General features: G+C 36.8%; 1 protein-coding gene across 2 annotated transcripts in view; it reads right to left on the reverse strand.

Moving 5' to 3' along the window:
• The window catches only part of ngfra (nerve growth factor receptor a (TNFR superfamily, member 16)), a 42,898-nt gene extending 32,181 nt beyond the window's left edge, over positions 1-10,717 (reverse strand). The window contains exons 1-2 of one of the 2 annotated variants that reach the window (XM_048207968.1): positions 10,401-10,717; positions 4,121-4,283 (exon numbers count right to left, since the gene is read on the reverse strand). In XM_048207968.1, the coding sequence (XP_048063925.1) occupies positions 4,121-4,283; positions 10,401-10,436 (199 nt within the window). In that variant the 5' untranslated portion in view covers positions 10,437-10,717. Of the gene's footprint in view, positions 1-4,120; positions 4,284-10,181; positions 10,314-10,400 lie in introns of those variants that run through there. The other variant, XM_048207958.1, reaches the window with a different exon arrangement.
• Positions 10,718-14,572: the final 3,855 nt, after the last annotated feature.

Raw genomic sequence — 14,572 nt, forward strand, 5'->3', positions numbered from 1 at the left:
TGAGATCTTTTACGCTTTTCTTTCGGAGCTGGTTTTCTGCTTGGCTGTCATTTGCTGGAGGAGAACTGTAACTAGAGATGTTTGCCAATATTTTGCTGGCACATTTTAAAAGATTTTGTAAAGTAACTTAATACTGAACGGGCTTAGAAAAAAACGTCCATTGCGTAATGCACTGTATTCTGATCTATAATCACAACCATATTGGTTTATCAGAACGAACTTGAATGTGTTTCTCTGTCTCTTGCTCTGTTTTCACAATTCAGTTGTTCTTTATTAGTATGACTGCTTCTTTTATAATACAGTTAATGTAATAAATCAAAGCTGCGTGGAACGGTATAACGGCTGCATAGGCCAATAAAAACAGCGATGGCTCCAGTCCTGTGTTCTGCTTAAATGTTCAGTAGCATTAACCTCTCTTTCTTTCTCTCTTTCTCTCTCTCTCTCTCTCTCTCAGATGATTAAGGGCTGTATTAGTCTCAGTCTGAAAAAGTAAGCGCATATGATGTTGCCTGTACGTAAATGCATCATTATCTAATGCTGTTATTTTCCCAAATCCCAATCAGTCATTAGCCAGCTGTCTAAATTGATACACTGACTGATTCCAGTTCAGCACTGCTCCTACAGTACCTTTAACAAACAGAATATATAATAGACTCACAATCATTCACATTTCACTTCAAACGACAAAGTGCATTTAAATTATGCATTGCAGAAAAATCTGGGTAAAGGTCATGAAAACATGACCAGGTCACATTCACCTCAAATATTTTTCATGATAATTTAGACAATTTTTATTATTTTTTGTTTGTATTTATTACCAGTGGTCATTCACATTAGATTAGACACTGTTTATTACATTACAATAAAAGTTGTGTTTTCTATTTAAAGCAGCATAGATATGTACAAATACTATCATAACACAAATACAAATAAATATTATGTATTATAAATTAAAATATAATCAAATATATTTATAACAAAACAAAAATATAAGTTACATATATTATAATTTTAATTATATGTATATATATATATATATATATATATATATATATATATATATTCAGTAATGAGAATGTTGAGATAAAGTGCTTCATTGTCATAAAAATGTAATGCAAAAAATGTTAATTGTACTAAAATATGCTTAATTTTTAAAGCAAAGTGTACATTTCTGTATAATTTTCTTGATTATGTGGTGAAATATGATGCAAACAGGATTTGTGGGATTCACCCACATTAATCGAACCAGTGACCGATTAATTTCATACTGAATATTTACAAAACATTAATAACTACATTAGGTATCATTTTATTACAGATTTGAGCTACAAGATCATTTTTGAGCTCTTTGGCTTTATTAATAATAGTAACCAATGGAAAGTAATATCAGTCCACTATTAAAGGGTTAGCTCATCCAAAAGATTTCTGTCATTAATTACTCACCCTCATGTCGTTCCACACCTGTAAGACCTTTGTTCATCTTCGGAACACAAATTAAGATATTTTTGTTGAAATCCGAGGGTATCTGATCCACACATAGGCAGCAGATCTCAGAAAGGAGGTTCAGAAAGCTACTAAATACATCGTTAAAACCGTCAACGTGACTGCAGTGGTGCAACCTTAATATTATGAAGCGACGAGAACACTTTTTGTGTGCAAAAACGAAAAAATATAAAAAATAACGACTTATAAAAAAAACGAGCAGCGTAGCAGTATAACAGGGGACAGATGAATTTGTTGAATAAAGTCGTTATTTTTTTTGTTTTGTCTTTAGTACCTGTGATAGAAATATTTTATGTCAACATGAAATGTACAGAAAATGCAGACTAAGGATGCTCAGGTCAAAGACCAGTCATATGATTAGCTTAGATCATTACAAACCAATCACCAGAACAAATCACAGTGAAGAAGACATTGATTTTTACTCAACTGTAAGGTTTAAATGTGCATGTATCTTTCTATTCATAGAGACTCACTCTGTTGTTGTGACAAGTGACCTCCCGACCGTAAATAAAACTTAATTTCTTCAAAAAAAAAAAAAAAAAAGAATTACCTCGAAGTATTGGAAATGTATTAGAAGTATTCGAGAAGGGAATTACCTCGAGATACTGTAGTATTACTGAGTATTATATATATTATATTGACAAGTGGAGGTTGTTTGAATTGTCAGTGGTGAAGTCAGATTAGTATTGGGAATTTCCACGCCATACCTTTCTAGACCTCAAAAGGTGCGATGTTGTTGCTGCCTATGTGTGGATCAGATACCTTTGGATTTCATCAAAAATATTCTGAAGATATTCTGAAGAAGTTCTGAAGATAAATGAAGGTCTTACAGGTGTGGAACGACATGAGGGTTAGTAATTAATGACAGAAATTTCATTTTTGGGTGAACTAACCCTTTATGTGTGTGTGAGAGTCAAAGATGTTGGCCTGATTTGTGATGAAATGGCGGCTATGACAGTAGCTGCGATGGTGAGAGGTTTGTGTCAATCAGTTTTTGAACACACTGCGATGTGAGGGAGGGCGAAAAGAGAAAATGGACAGCTAAATATTTCAGTAGTTGCTGATGTGTGCTTGTGTCTAGACTGGGTAGGGGATGAGGGGGCGAGGATGCATGAAAGAGGTGTGTGTGTGTTTGTGTGTCTTTGCCAACATTGGGAGAAAGGGGACAGGAGACTAACGCAAAGGTCACAAAATGTGTTTTTGTCTATCAGTAAACAGGAAGCCTGTTTTGTTACACTAAAAATTAATGCAGATGCTTTTCTAAAATAACATCCACCATCTTTATTTATATCCCACACAGATAGAAAAAAACAAAAAGCACCCAGTTGGGATATTGATGTAAAGTGTCCTGTCCTGAAACATAAGACCTCCTCTATTTCAGGCCTGTCGTCCTAAGTGCTTCTCAACGCTCACGGAGGACTGTTCATTTCTCTTATGAGAGCAGAAAGTAGGATAGAGCCTCTTTAGGAAACATTCACAACAAAAGAATTAGACATGCTGTAAAACAGGTGAAAAATGTGTCTTGTCATTTCCAAATGTGCCAGTGCCTTTTCTAAATGTTTCTGTGAATGGGAAGAACATACACTACCATTCAAAAGTTTGGGGTCTTTCTTTAAGAACTTAATACTTTTATTCAACAAGGACACATTAAATCAATCAAAAGTGACAGTAAAGACATTTATAGTAAAGATTTATGTATCAAACAAATGCTTTTCTTCTCCACTTTCTATACATCAAAGAATTCTGAAAAAAATGTATCATGTTTCCCTCCCCAAAAAAAAATACACAGCACAACTGTTTTTAACAATAATAAGAAGAAGAAATGTTTCTTGAGCATCAAATCATCATATTAGAATGATTTCTGAAGGATCATGTGACACTGAAGACTGGAGTAATGGTGCTAAAAATACATCACAGGAATGATTTTAAAATATATTAACATTGTTATGTTATTGTAATATTGTAACATTGTAGTTTAAAATTGTATTACTATACAATATTACTGTTTTTACTGTATTTTGATCACACAAATGCAGCCTTTGTGAGCATAAGAGACTTCTTTCAAAAACAAAAATTTAGCTATACCCCCAAATATTTGAACGATATATAATAATACACAATTAAAAACCCCTTTAATGTATAATTCAAGTACCACCTTCATGTTCAGAAAATAATTAATCAATTGACATCCCAGATTTCTCACTTTAATGTTTGGTTATCCTCTTTCTGGTTTTCCTCACAAACTGTAAAGCTAAACATTTGGCTTTAATTACAGCATCAAACACACACACACAAACAGCAGCTCATATACCGTAACCAGCTAATTTCATAATTACTCTCAGCTTTCTGTCTGTTCTTTGAGTTTATATGTGCACGTTTGTGAGGGAGAGAGAGACAGAGGGAGCAAGAAAGCATAATTATGTGTTAATAAGTATACGTGTGTACGTGTGAGAGAGTAATTATGTGTTAATAAATTTATGTGCGTGAAAGTAAGTGTTTGTAACGGTGTGAATGTTTGTGAAGATTATGAGTACGTGCATGTGCATGAACAATTCTGTCTATGTCATGGCCTACATGTGTATGAGTTCCATATGCGTATACGAGAAGTTGTACTCACTGTCTAAGCATTGACTGCACTCGGTCTGGGTGGCCCCGCACTCCTTGACCACTCCCTCTCCTGGAGGACACTGCAAACAGCACTCCCCGCTGTGAGTGTAACTCCCCGACTCACACTCCTCGTCTACGGCTCGCTCCAGCTTAGACCCAAACACCAGCCCCAGCTACAGAAAAAAAAAGAAATGACATTAATATTCCATCTCTCTAGGGGTCCACAGGTTCCTTGTCTCCAATTACACATAAACCCTCGAGATATTTTAATGTTAATACTTTAATTAATGTGTTTGCAAGGCAATATAGTCATATTGATATTCCTCGAATGCTGTTTTCCGTAATCTTCTCCACTAATTGCTGCAATTAATTCAGCCTGAACCACCTAAAGTACAAACTCCATTCAAACTTTATTTTGTAGATCATTTCACCCTTATTGTTTTTAGCATCTACACGATCCCAGACGAGGAATAAGAGTCTTATCTAGCGAAACGATCAGTCATTTTCTAAAAAAAAAAAAAAAAAAAAACATTATACTTTTTAACCACAAATGCTTGTCTTGCACTAGCTCTGTGATCCACTACGCATGACATAATCATGTTAGAAAGGTCTGACATTGTTGCTTTACCTTTTTTTGTAAAGGGCATTTGACTTAGTCTTTGCACGTTCGCTTTGTAGACACTGGATCGGTACGTTCGCCTACATCACGAGTGACCTTTCCAACATGTTTAAGTAATGAGTGGTACATCGCAGAGCTAGTGCAAGACTAGCATTTGTGGATAAAAAGAGTATTTTTTTTAGAAAATAACTGATCGTTTCACTAGGTAAGACCCTTATTCCTCGTCTGGGATCATGTAGAGCCCTTTGAAGCTGCACTGAAACTGAAATTTGGACCTTGCACCCGTTGAACCCCAGTGAAGTCCACTATAAGGAGAATAATCCTGGAATGTTTTCCTCAGAAACCTTAATTTCTTTTCGACTGAAGAAAGAAAGATAAACATCTTGGATGACATGAGGCCGAGTAAATTATCAGGAAATTTTCATTCAGAAGTGAACTAATCCTTTAAGGTTTGAATCTCCCATTGATTTGGTTAGTTTATTGCATATTGCTTATTAAATTTTGACAGCTTGACAGACGACAAGATGTGTTGTGACAACAGTGATTCTGAAAATTCTGAAGTTTACCTAAAACTTGTATTTCTAATTTAAAGCAAAACTAATCTCTGATGTTTCCAGTTAATCCCTCTCATTGTCAGTAAACTCCTTCATATTTGCTGCACATGTCTGGTAACAGCTGCATCACAGCATATTGTGCTGATTGCATTTCTGTGTCCAAAAGCTGGGGCGTGTTGAGCAAGATGAGACAGGCATTTGGAGTTATGCATATGTCTATTGCAAGTCCAGCTGTTTCTCTCGTATTGTCACGGGTACGATTACACATACTTTACACGTCGAGGTCTCACAGATCACGGTCCGCAGACCCTCTCTACCCAAGACATCGATTAGCCCTACCCTTCCGCTTTTACAGGTCCTGATCTGTTTGTTGAGTATTGTCAATAACCCAAGAGGTCATAAACTTCCGGTCGCACAGGCACTGTAAGAGGTGTTTATGGGCTCATTTTGTCTCAGACGACAGATGTGTGTGTGCGATGTGTGTTAGAGGACTTTGGAGGCTCATTAGTGAGGATGCAGACTTCACTTTGAACTAATTTACTACTCCAGCGCTGCACTCTTCCTCTCTCAATAGGTTCGGTCTGGTCATGTGATCAAGCTCAGTGATGATGTGTGCTGTATTTTATGTGTATAGAGTGCCACCAACAACAGCCTTGGTTCCGGAAGTGTTTTTCCTCATTCATTTTCTCCATAGGAATTCTTCAATTTCTTCAATAAAGTGCCCTAAGCCATGAACCAAACCAACCAGAGATGAATCACATTACAAACCATGATTTGAATGGCAAAATTATACAAAATTTGGTTAAAATACAAAAAAAAAGGGTTTGCTTCAAATGAATTGATGAGGGAAAGAACTACTCAATCCATTAAGTGTTGTGAATGTACAGTAGTTGAATCCACAACAGCAGTGTGTATGTATATATTCCAATGTGCAGGTCGAATGGTTACAAACATTCTTAGTAGTCTTACCTCAGTGAGACTATTAAATAAGGAATTTAATAATTTGCATTTTTAGTAGTGCTTTCAATTTAATTACATTAAAGTAACATAAAAGATTTAAACCCTAATGCTCAAAATACTTAATTGGTTTGAGTAGGACAAACTTAAATTTAACTGAAATTTATCTTAAGTTTAACTGAAACTGGGCTGGGATTTCTATTTCCCAGCATGCCTTGCCCATGGCACTCGAAATGGAGTGTAAATGCAAAAATTAAGTGTTATATAATGTTTTTTGTGCAAGATTAATGGTAAGGGAGATTTAGTAGTTATTAATGTTTCATATGGTAATTTAGAAGAGTTTCTAATGTGGTTTTTTGGAGAGTTACCATCATGGTGACAAGTGGCGTATGCTGCTTGATTTGAGAGCAAGTAAGTTACACGTTTTAATTTTCTGTACTATTCATTAAGAGCTATAGAGTGCCTCAGGGATGACGCATTTTTGTAGGCAAAACCCGGAAGCGAGTTAGCATTTTAGGACTTCCGGTTCCAACGCCGTAAAGTCTATGGGTTTTTTGAATGGGTTTTTGCTAAATCGCCTGAAATAAGGTCTGTGGTTAACAAAGCCTCTAAATATTTTCATGTTTTGATCTATGACACACCAGTTATAACTCCTTTGGCGGGGACTTTAGACGTCATCATTAAAAACGGGACATTTGGACAGCATTTCTCATGAAAAAGTGGATGAGTATTAATAACAGCACAGATCATAATCAGCGAGCATTCAATCAAGGGAACCCGAGCGCCGCTAACTTCCGGGTTGGCCTACAAAAACGCGTCATCCCTGGGGTACTCTATACCGTGCTATTGTTAATATGTTAGCAAATTAACAAGTTGGCTTTTTTCAAATTAGTTTGTTAAAGCTAGCAAAATATTTACGTTGAGATAACCTGATAATTTTAAGTTAAATGTATAAATTAGTGTACTCAAATATTTCAAGTTAAGAGCAATACAAATTTATGAGAACAAAATAAAAATCTTTCTTAACTTAAAAATTCTCATTCAACTTTTTTGAGTTTTGGCAATTTATTAGGGTTTACAGTGAAGAACTCAAAATAAAAAAAGTTAACTAAATATGTTATGTCAATTGCTATCAAAATGTATGAGTTAGCTAACTCAGTATTTCAAGTTAGGAGCAATTAACTTGCATGGGTACTACAAACTCAAAACTTCATAGTTCTGCTTAAAATTGGGAACATCATAACTGAAAAAAATTTATGTAACTGATTACCTCAAATTTTTTGAGTCAGCCCAACTTATTCAGGTTCACAGTGTATGTGTGTGTGTGTGTGTGTGTGTGTGTGTGTGTATAATAATTATATATAATTAGTTATAAGTATAAATATTTAGAAGGGTGTCATTTTTCCTATTTGTCCTTTCCATGGCATGGGTAGTGAAGACTTATGACTGCAATCTCTGAGCTCATGGTAGCTTTGTTTTAAAAGGTTTCAAATATAATTTGCAGTATCATTAAATCTATTTCTGTGTGGTGTAAATGAATGGCATTTTTACTTCTGGAACCCCACCGTTGTGCTCTATTGAGGAATAAGTGGGCCTTGTAGAAGCATTTCTTTCTAATATAGCTGTGAAAAGATTCATTCATTAACCTGTGGATTCCAGAGTGTTTCAAAGACACTCACAAACAAGCATGTGAACACACACACACACACACACACATATACAGGGTAATTGAACTCACAGCACATTTTTCTCCTTGCATTCATTAATGAATTAGCATACTCTCTCTCACTCTCTCTCACACACACGCAAACGTTCTTTAATGGAAACCACAGCACATTACAAGCTGTAACAATTACACACAATTTAGACAGGTCAACATCATCTAAACCTCCCACAATCAAAGTAAAGAGGGAAAACCTCTCTGATCTTCTGCACGTTTTCATTAAAACATCACCTCTTGTTCCTAATCTTATCTACCTTCCTAGCCTCTCTCTCACACACACTCTCTTTGCCCTTTAAGACTCCTCTTTCTACCCTCCTCCTCCTCCCCTCATCCACATCCTCTCTCGCTCTCATTCAGAAACAGATGCACTGGTACAGCAGCCAACTCACCCCCTCATTTACTCTCTCTCTCTCTCTCTCTCTCTCTCTCTCTCTCTCTCTCTCTCTCTCTTCGTCAAACCCTGGCTGTCTTCCTTTCTTTTTTCTCTCAATTTGCATTCGCTTGAGTAAGCGTGCCGATGAGTTAACTTGGCAGGCTTTAATGGACTCCCCAGTATGGAGCATGCCCAATGCTTAACACATCTGACCAAAGAGTATGTGGCTTTACTTAGCTATAGTTTGGGGACTAAATTAATCTGCTAAATCTAACAAAATCTCCCTGAGGTCAAATCCAGTAATGTTCTCAATAGGAAAATCAAATAATGCATTAAAGAACGTCAATGGTTTTAGCCTCATTTAAATACTGTAGCTAAGTAAACGTATTAGCAAGCGCCTCCTATCATTACTGTGCAATTCAGTGATCCGCACCTGTCCGTAAAACACCGCTCTGCACCAGCCAGAAAATGCTACTGAGCTTTAATACTGTGAAACATCAAGCCTCGACAAGCCATCGTCTTTTTCACCACCAATTAGGCCGTTTCTGTCCCTGCCAGATCTCTTGTAAAGTGCACTAAGAGCGTAGTGCCTTCACACAGCTGTAAGATGGCACTCCAGACGGAGCGCTGCTGGCTCATGTGTCGGTGGAGATTCTTCACTGACTCTGTGCACCTGGATCAAACTCAATTGCCAGCTCCGTTTGCCATTTTGCAAATCAGATCACTGAAAAGAGGTCACGGTGTAATTGTGTTTAGTCAAGAGCGTGTGCATGTTTAAATTGATTTAGACTGTGTTACAAGAGACTGGAGGTGCTGGGGGTCACCTAGGGTGCTCGGTAGGGGACCATGAGGGTCACATGCTTGCGCACTTTGAGTTTTTTCTCTCCGGGCATCAGGCGTATCCCTTACAAAAATGTACCAAATTAAGTTCACGCCAAAAATACCATATAGCTTATATTTGCCAGCACCATCATTGTCAAAATAAGAAAAAATTAAAATGATGATTCTTAAAACTTCTTATGTTGATAATTATTATACTATTTGGTTGAAGTCATGGTTACATTGTTCATTTTTATTTTTGAAGGATTGATTTGAATTTGCATACTGTTGCTCATATGATGTCTAAACACGCAAGGTACGAATTATGGGGGATATATTTTTTAAATATAAATGAATAAATCATTTTAAAAGGTAGCCTGCTTTTAAGTATGCTGCTTAACTGTTTTTTCATACGTTTAAGTATCCAAAAGTTGAATAACAAGTTAGACATGGAATGTACATTATTTTCACCTGGCGCTCGCGAAAAGAAATCGTTTGCCCTGAGGACGAAACCACGCCAACTGCAGCAATTTCCAATCACTATCATACCGAACATTTACAAAACATAAACAACAACATTAGGTATCATTTATTACATTTTTCTTTACTGTTAATAGGCTATCACACAAAAACCTAAGGTTTTCAAAAAGTCTTCAAGCCAAGCTAAAGTGCCAGAGGCGCCAAAATTCGGGTTACGGAAGATGCATTTCATTGAACATGGCCTGCAGGAATTTCTTTAAAAATGTTGAAAGTCATTACAATACGCACATTGTAATACAAACGCATACTAAAACTCCATAACAAAGGCTACTAAAATAAGCTATTATGTGGCAAAAAATTAAATAAATGAAGCCAGTCAAACTGTCATATTTAACTGAGGCAACTTGGCTTGAAAGTTTGTTTACAGTTGGGGTCACATTTCTTCTCTGCACTGATTGTAGCCTGTTTTTCTGGCACCTAATAAACATACTTACATGCAGATTCGTTTTAGAAGGCTAAAATAGTAAAGGAAAAGGACTCTGACACCTGTTCTCCAGAAACCGGGCTGCTGAGATTAGTCATCATCACTACCACAGACCGAAAACAAGTTCCGCCGAATCCGCATCACGATAAACGCGCAGCATCACGCGAGCTGAAGCGGCTCACCTGATGTCAATTAACCTACATATTCACAGCAATCCAGCGGCGGATCCCTGCGCGCACTTGTGCTCGTGCGGTCTGGTCTAAACTAATGCGAACACTTACCGCTCCACAAATCAAGATCCACACCAAGGTGTCCATGTCTGATACGTCCCTTCCCTCTCAAATTGTAAATCTGTAAGTGTGAGTCGTGAAGTGAAGATCAGCCCTCCGACAGCTCATTTTAGCTCCATGTGGCTGCTGCTCTCGTGCATGGATGTTGTTTGGGACTTTAGGACTGTACGGAAGCGCGTGCCCTCGCTGATGCGCGCTGACTGTCCTGTAGCCTACTGTCCTGTACTCCGCACTCAGCGCTGTCCAGCAGTGCACTGCGGAGGAGAGAGTCGTGCACGCAGATATGAGGGGGGCACGAGTGCTTGCCAACTCCCCCCATCAGCACCTCTCTCTCTCTCTCTCTCTCTCTCTCTTTCTAGTAGGATATATTTCTCTTTATCACCAACAGAAACGCATATGCAGAAGACTGGGCAAGCTGCTTTGATCTGATCTTTAGACTCATTACATTTACATATAGGCCTATATATATATATATATATATATATATATATATATATATATATATATATATATATATATATATATATATATATATATAAATCTCCGAATAAATCCACATTAACATAATTTCTGTATACTCTCTGCACGCTGCCCCAGTTCCACACAGAATGTATTATATTTATTGACTAGGCCTACTGTTTGAAACAGAAAATCAAATTTATCAGCAAGCCAAGCTCTTTTTAGAAATAAAATCTAAAAGAAAAGAAAAAATACTTTGAGTGAATGAGTGTAATGGGTGTGACGTCACGGGACTGGTGTAATCAAACAGACGCCACAGGAGGGCGACTGCAGCCAGTGAGTCACCGATGTGACATATGAAGCGTGGTAAGGCCATAGACGGTTAAGTGCCAGGGATGAGAGGTTTTTACGATTTTTTCCTTTTCACCTCCATTCTTCCGATATTTTTTCCACCTGTTCGATGTTTATGAGAAAATACACGTGTTGTAAATATGGCTCGAAAATTTCTGCTCTGAAGGTGACTGGGTGCTTTCATAGAAGCAGGTTGGTGAACTGCAAAAATCATTTTCTTAATAATTAGCCAATCTTCTTTTTTAATAGGATAATAATAAGACTTCTTTATAGTTTTAATTAAATAATTGTTTCTTACCATATTAGTATATATATTTTACCTTTCAAAAATCTTGTTACATTTATGCTTAAAGCGTTAGTTGACCCAGAAATGAAAATTCTGTCATTAATTACCCACTCTCATGTCGTTCCACACCCGTAAGACCTTCGTTCATCTTCGGAACATATCTCTTCTCTTCCCTGTCATTATGCATATGCAGGTGACACAGTAAACACAGTGTCACCTGTGTTTACTTCAGTGTCACTTCAGTGTTTACGTCCGAATGCCGGCTCTGTATTGGCCAAAGCTGATCACGTGAGCAACACGACGCATGCGTGTGATGCTGGCGCAGGAGCCGGCCAATAATTAGTCGGCGTTCTGACGCAGAACCTGGAAGCGCTGAACATAAACAGCGTATGAGAATGACACAGAAGAGAAGATATTGTTGAATAAAGTCATTATTTTTGTTTTGTTTTTGCACACAAAATGTATTCTCGATGATTCATAACATTAAGGTTGAACCACTGCAGTCACGTCGACTGTTTTAACGATGTCTTTAGTAGCTTTCTGAACCTTGAAAGTGGTGCTTAAATTGCTGTCTATGGAGGAGTCATATACCTCTCGGATTTCATCAAAAATATCTTAATTTGTGTTCTGAAGATGAATGAAGGTGTTGCAGGTGTGGAACGACATGAGGGTGAGTAATTAATGACAGAAATTTCATTTTTGGGTGAACTAATCTTTTTAAACGAGATAAAACAATTTGCAACAATAAACTTAATTAAAGATATATTCTCTGAAAAAAAAAAATGTAATTTTGTTTCTCAATTAAATTAATTTTGAGAAGTTTCTACACATTTATAAAATGTGTGCATTTTCCTACTGTACTTTGACCTGATTTTATCCCAAATTAGCAAACCTGCTCCTGTTCGTCCATCTACTTTCTCTGAGACCTATGCCATTCTGGTCTGCGAAAATATCTATGCATTAATAATGTCAAGTCTGTGATTTTTTATTTTTTTTCCCTGATAGAAAGTGCTGAGATTGAGGAGCGATGATCTTTTGTGCTGATATAAGCTTTAAGAGTAACCTAGACCTGTAACATCAGCTTACCAATCCATTAAAGCCGAGCAGGACCTTTCTTAAAGTGGTCTTCCAATAGTCAGACTCACAGAGACTGCTGACTGGCATCAACTGACATCTTAAGATCAAATGACACTGGGATGGGGGTTCAGGAACTGACCATGTATTTTATTGTTAAGAACGACTCTGAATATCTGTTATCACTGGCAGTGATAGGAAAACTACTTTCTATCGGTCTAGTCGGAGCAAGTTTTTTTTCTGGCACAAAAATAATGAGTGTCTCAATTAGTGTGGTATAATGTATATATTCATTTAAATATATTTATATCTTTGAACAGATCCATTTATAATACCTCTATAGAAAACATCATAAAGTATATAGCTAAACATAAGATGAACTTAGGAGTTTGCATTCACTTATATAGCCTGGTGCTTTATAAATTGAACATTAGGACATGACATGAATTATTAATGAACACATAATGAAAACAGAATTATACTAATTGCAATAATTCATCTTTAAGTTGCGAAATATAATTGCATGTCTTTAGCTAAGAAGTTTGGATTCAAGTCCAACATCATCCTCACTTTTCCAATCTGGATAGAGGGATAGTAGATGTTTTGAAGTCTTAAGTGTAAGTTACAATAGATCTGGTATCACTGAGATCATATAGCAAGTCGGAAGCAGTTCTTCATCGATCTGTTAATTTATCGATAAATCCACATCCTACACTGTCGAAGGCGACCACCCCTTTAACCACACACATACACACATGCACACACTTGAATTAACTCACTCTCTGAAATTAAGACATCACAGAAAGAGCTTCGTGATCGATGGATAACAAGCGAGCAGTCAGGAAGACAGCAAGATCAGCCTCTTTCATTCTGCCAGTGGAATTAATTCAGCCTGGCTAATTAATCCAGTCAGGATCAAATTAAATCTGCCAGGATATATTGATGTTCCTTAGAGTCAGAGACATAAAGTAACAATGTATAATGATAATGCACAGTTTTTATTTGAACCATTTTTATTGATTGTAATTGTCTTGGTATCGTTTGGCTCTTTTAACAATAGCATATGGGTCTGCTATTATCACTGATGAATTATTGCAAACAGAATAGACAATATGTGTATATAGTATTATCCTGCTTTATATTTAATGATGTAGCTATTATCTATGAATACCCTCCATTACTGTCTTGTATCTTCAAAAAAACTCTCACCCCTAGAACGGACAAGTGTGTCCAGATGGAGACCTATTACTCTCATTACAGCAGATTACATGCACCGCATGCCTAAACTGAAAATAGTACACGGCCGTTACATTTGATCTCAGTCAGTAAATATAGATAAACGGCGACACACACACATATATATATATATATACACACATACATATATATGAATGTAGGAGTCTGCCATCTGTCACGGCTCCAGTATCAATTTACCTGCTTCATCATGAGTCAGCAAAAAAAAAGGAAAACTCACAACCCATTTAGCCAACATATATGTGTTAAATTTGGCATGAAAAAAATAGGATTCTTTCAAATCAGGATGGTCCACTAATTGATCAACGACCATAGTGTGAAATATCAGACTGGAAATCATACATTTATTAATATTATTCAAACAGTCATTGTTTCATGCTGGAAGCACAGAGTTAATTGACAGCAGAAGCAATAAAACATAACACAGTTTTAATTGGCATCATATGAGGGAACTCAAGAAAACTTGAGGGAGTGTTAGCAGATTGGCAATTACTTGATGGACTGTCTTGCGAATATAAAAAGACGTTTTTCATTGTTGTTATTCACATATTGATTTTGTAAATGGGTGCACGCAGTTCTTTCAGGCCGATGGTCTGTTCTCATGACAGATATGGATTACAAACGTTTAAACTGTCAAAGCTCAAAAAAGTTGTGAATATGGGAGCGTTGCCCACTTCTGGGTTGCGCTTGTGGCGTCATCTGATTATACGTTCATGTGCATCATCAGTTCATAAAATGC

Source organism: Megalobrama amblycephala, linkage group LG1 (assembly GCF_018812025.1).
Source record: "Megalobrama amblycephala isolate DHTTF-2021 linkage group LG1, ASM1881202v1, whole genome shotgun sequence".
Taxonomy (NCBI): Eukaryota; Metazoa; Chordata; class Actinopteri; order Cypriniformes; family Xenocyprididae; genus Megalobrama; species Megalobrama amblycephala.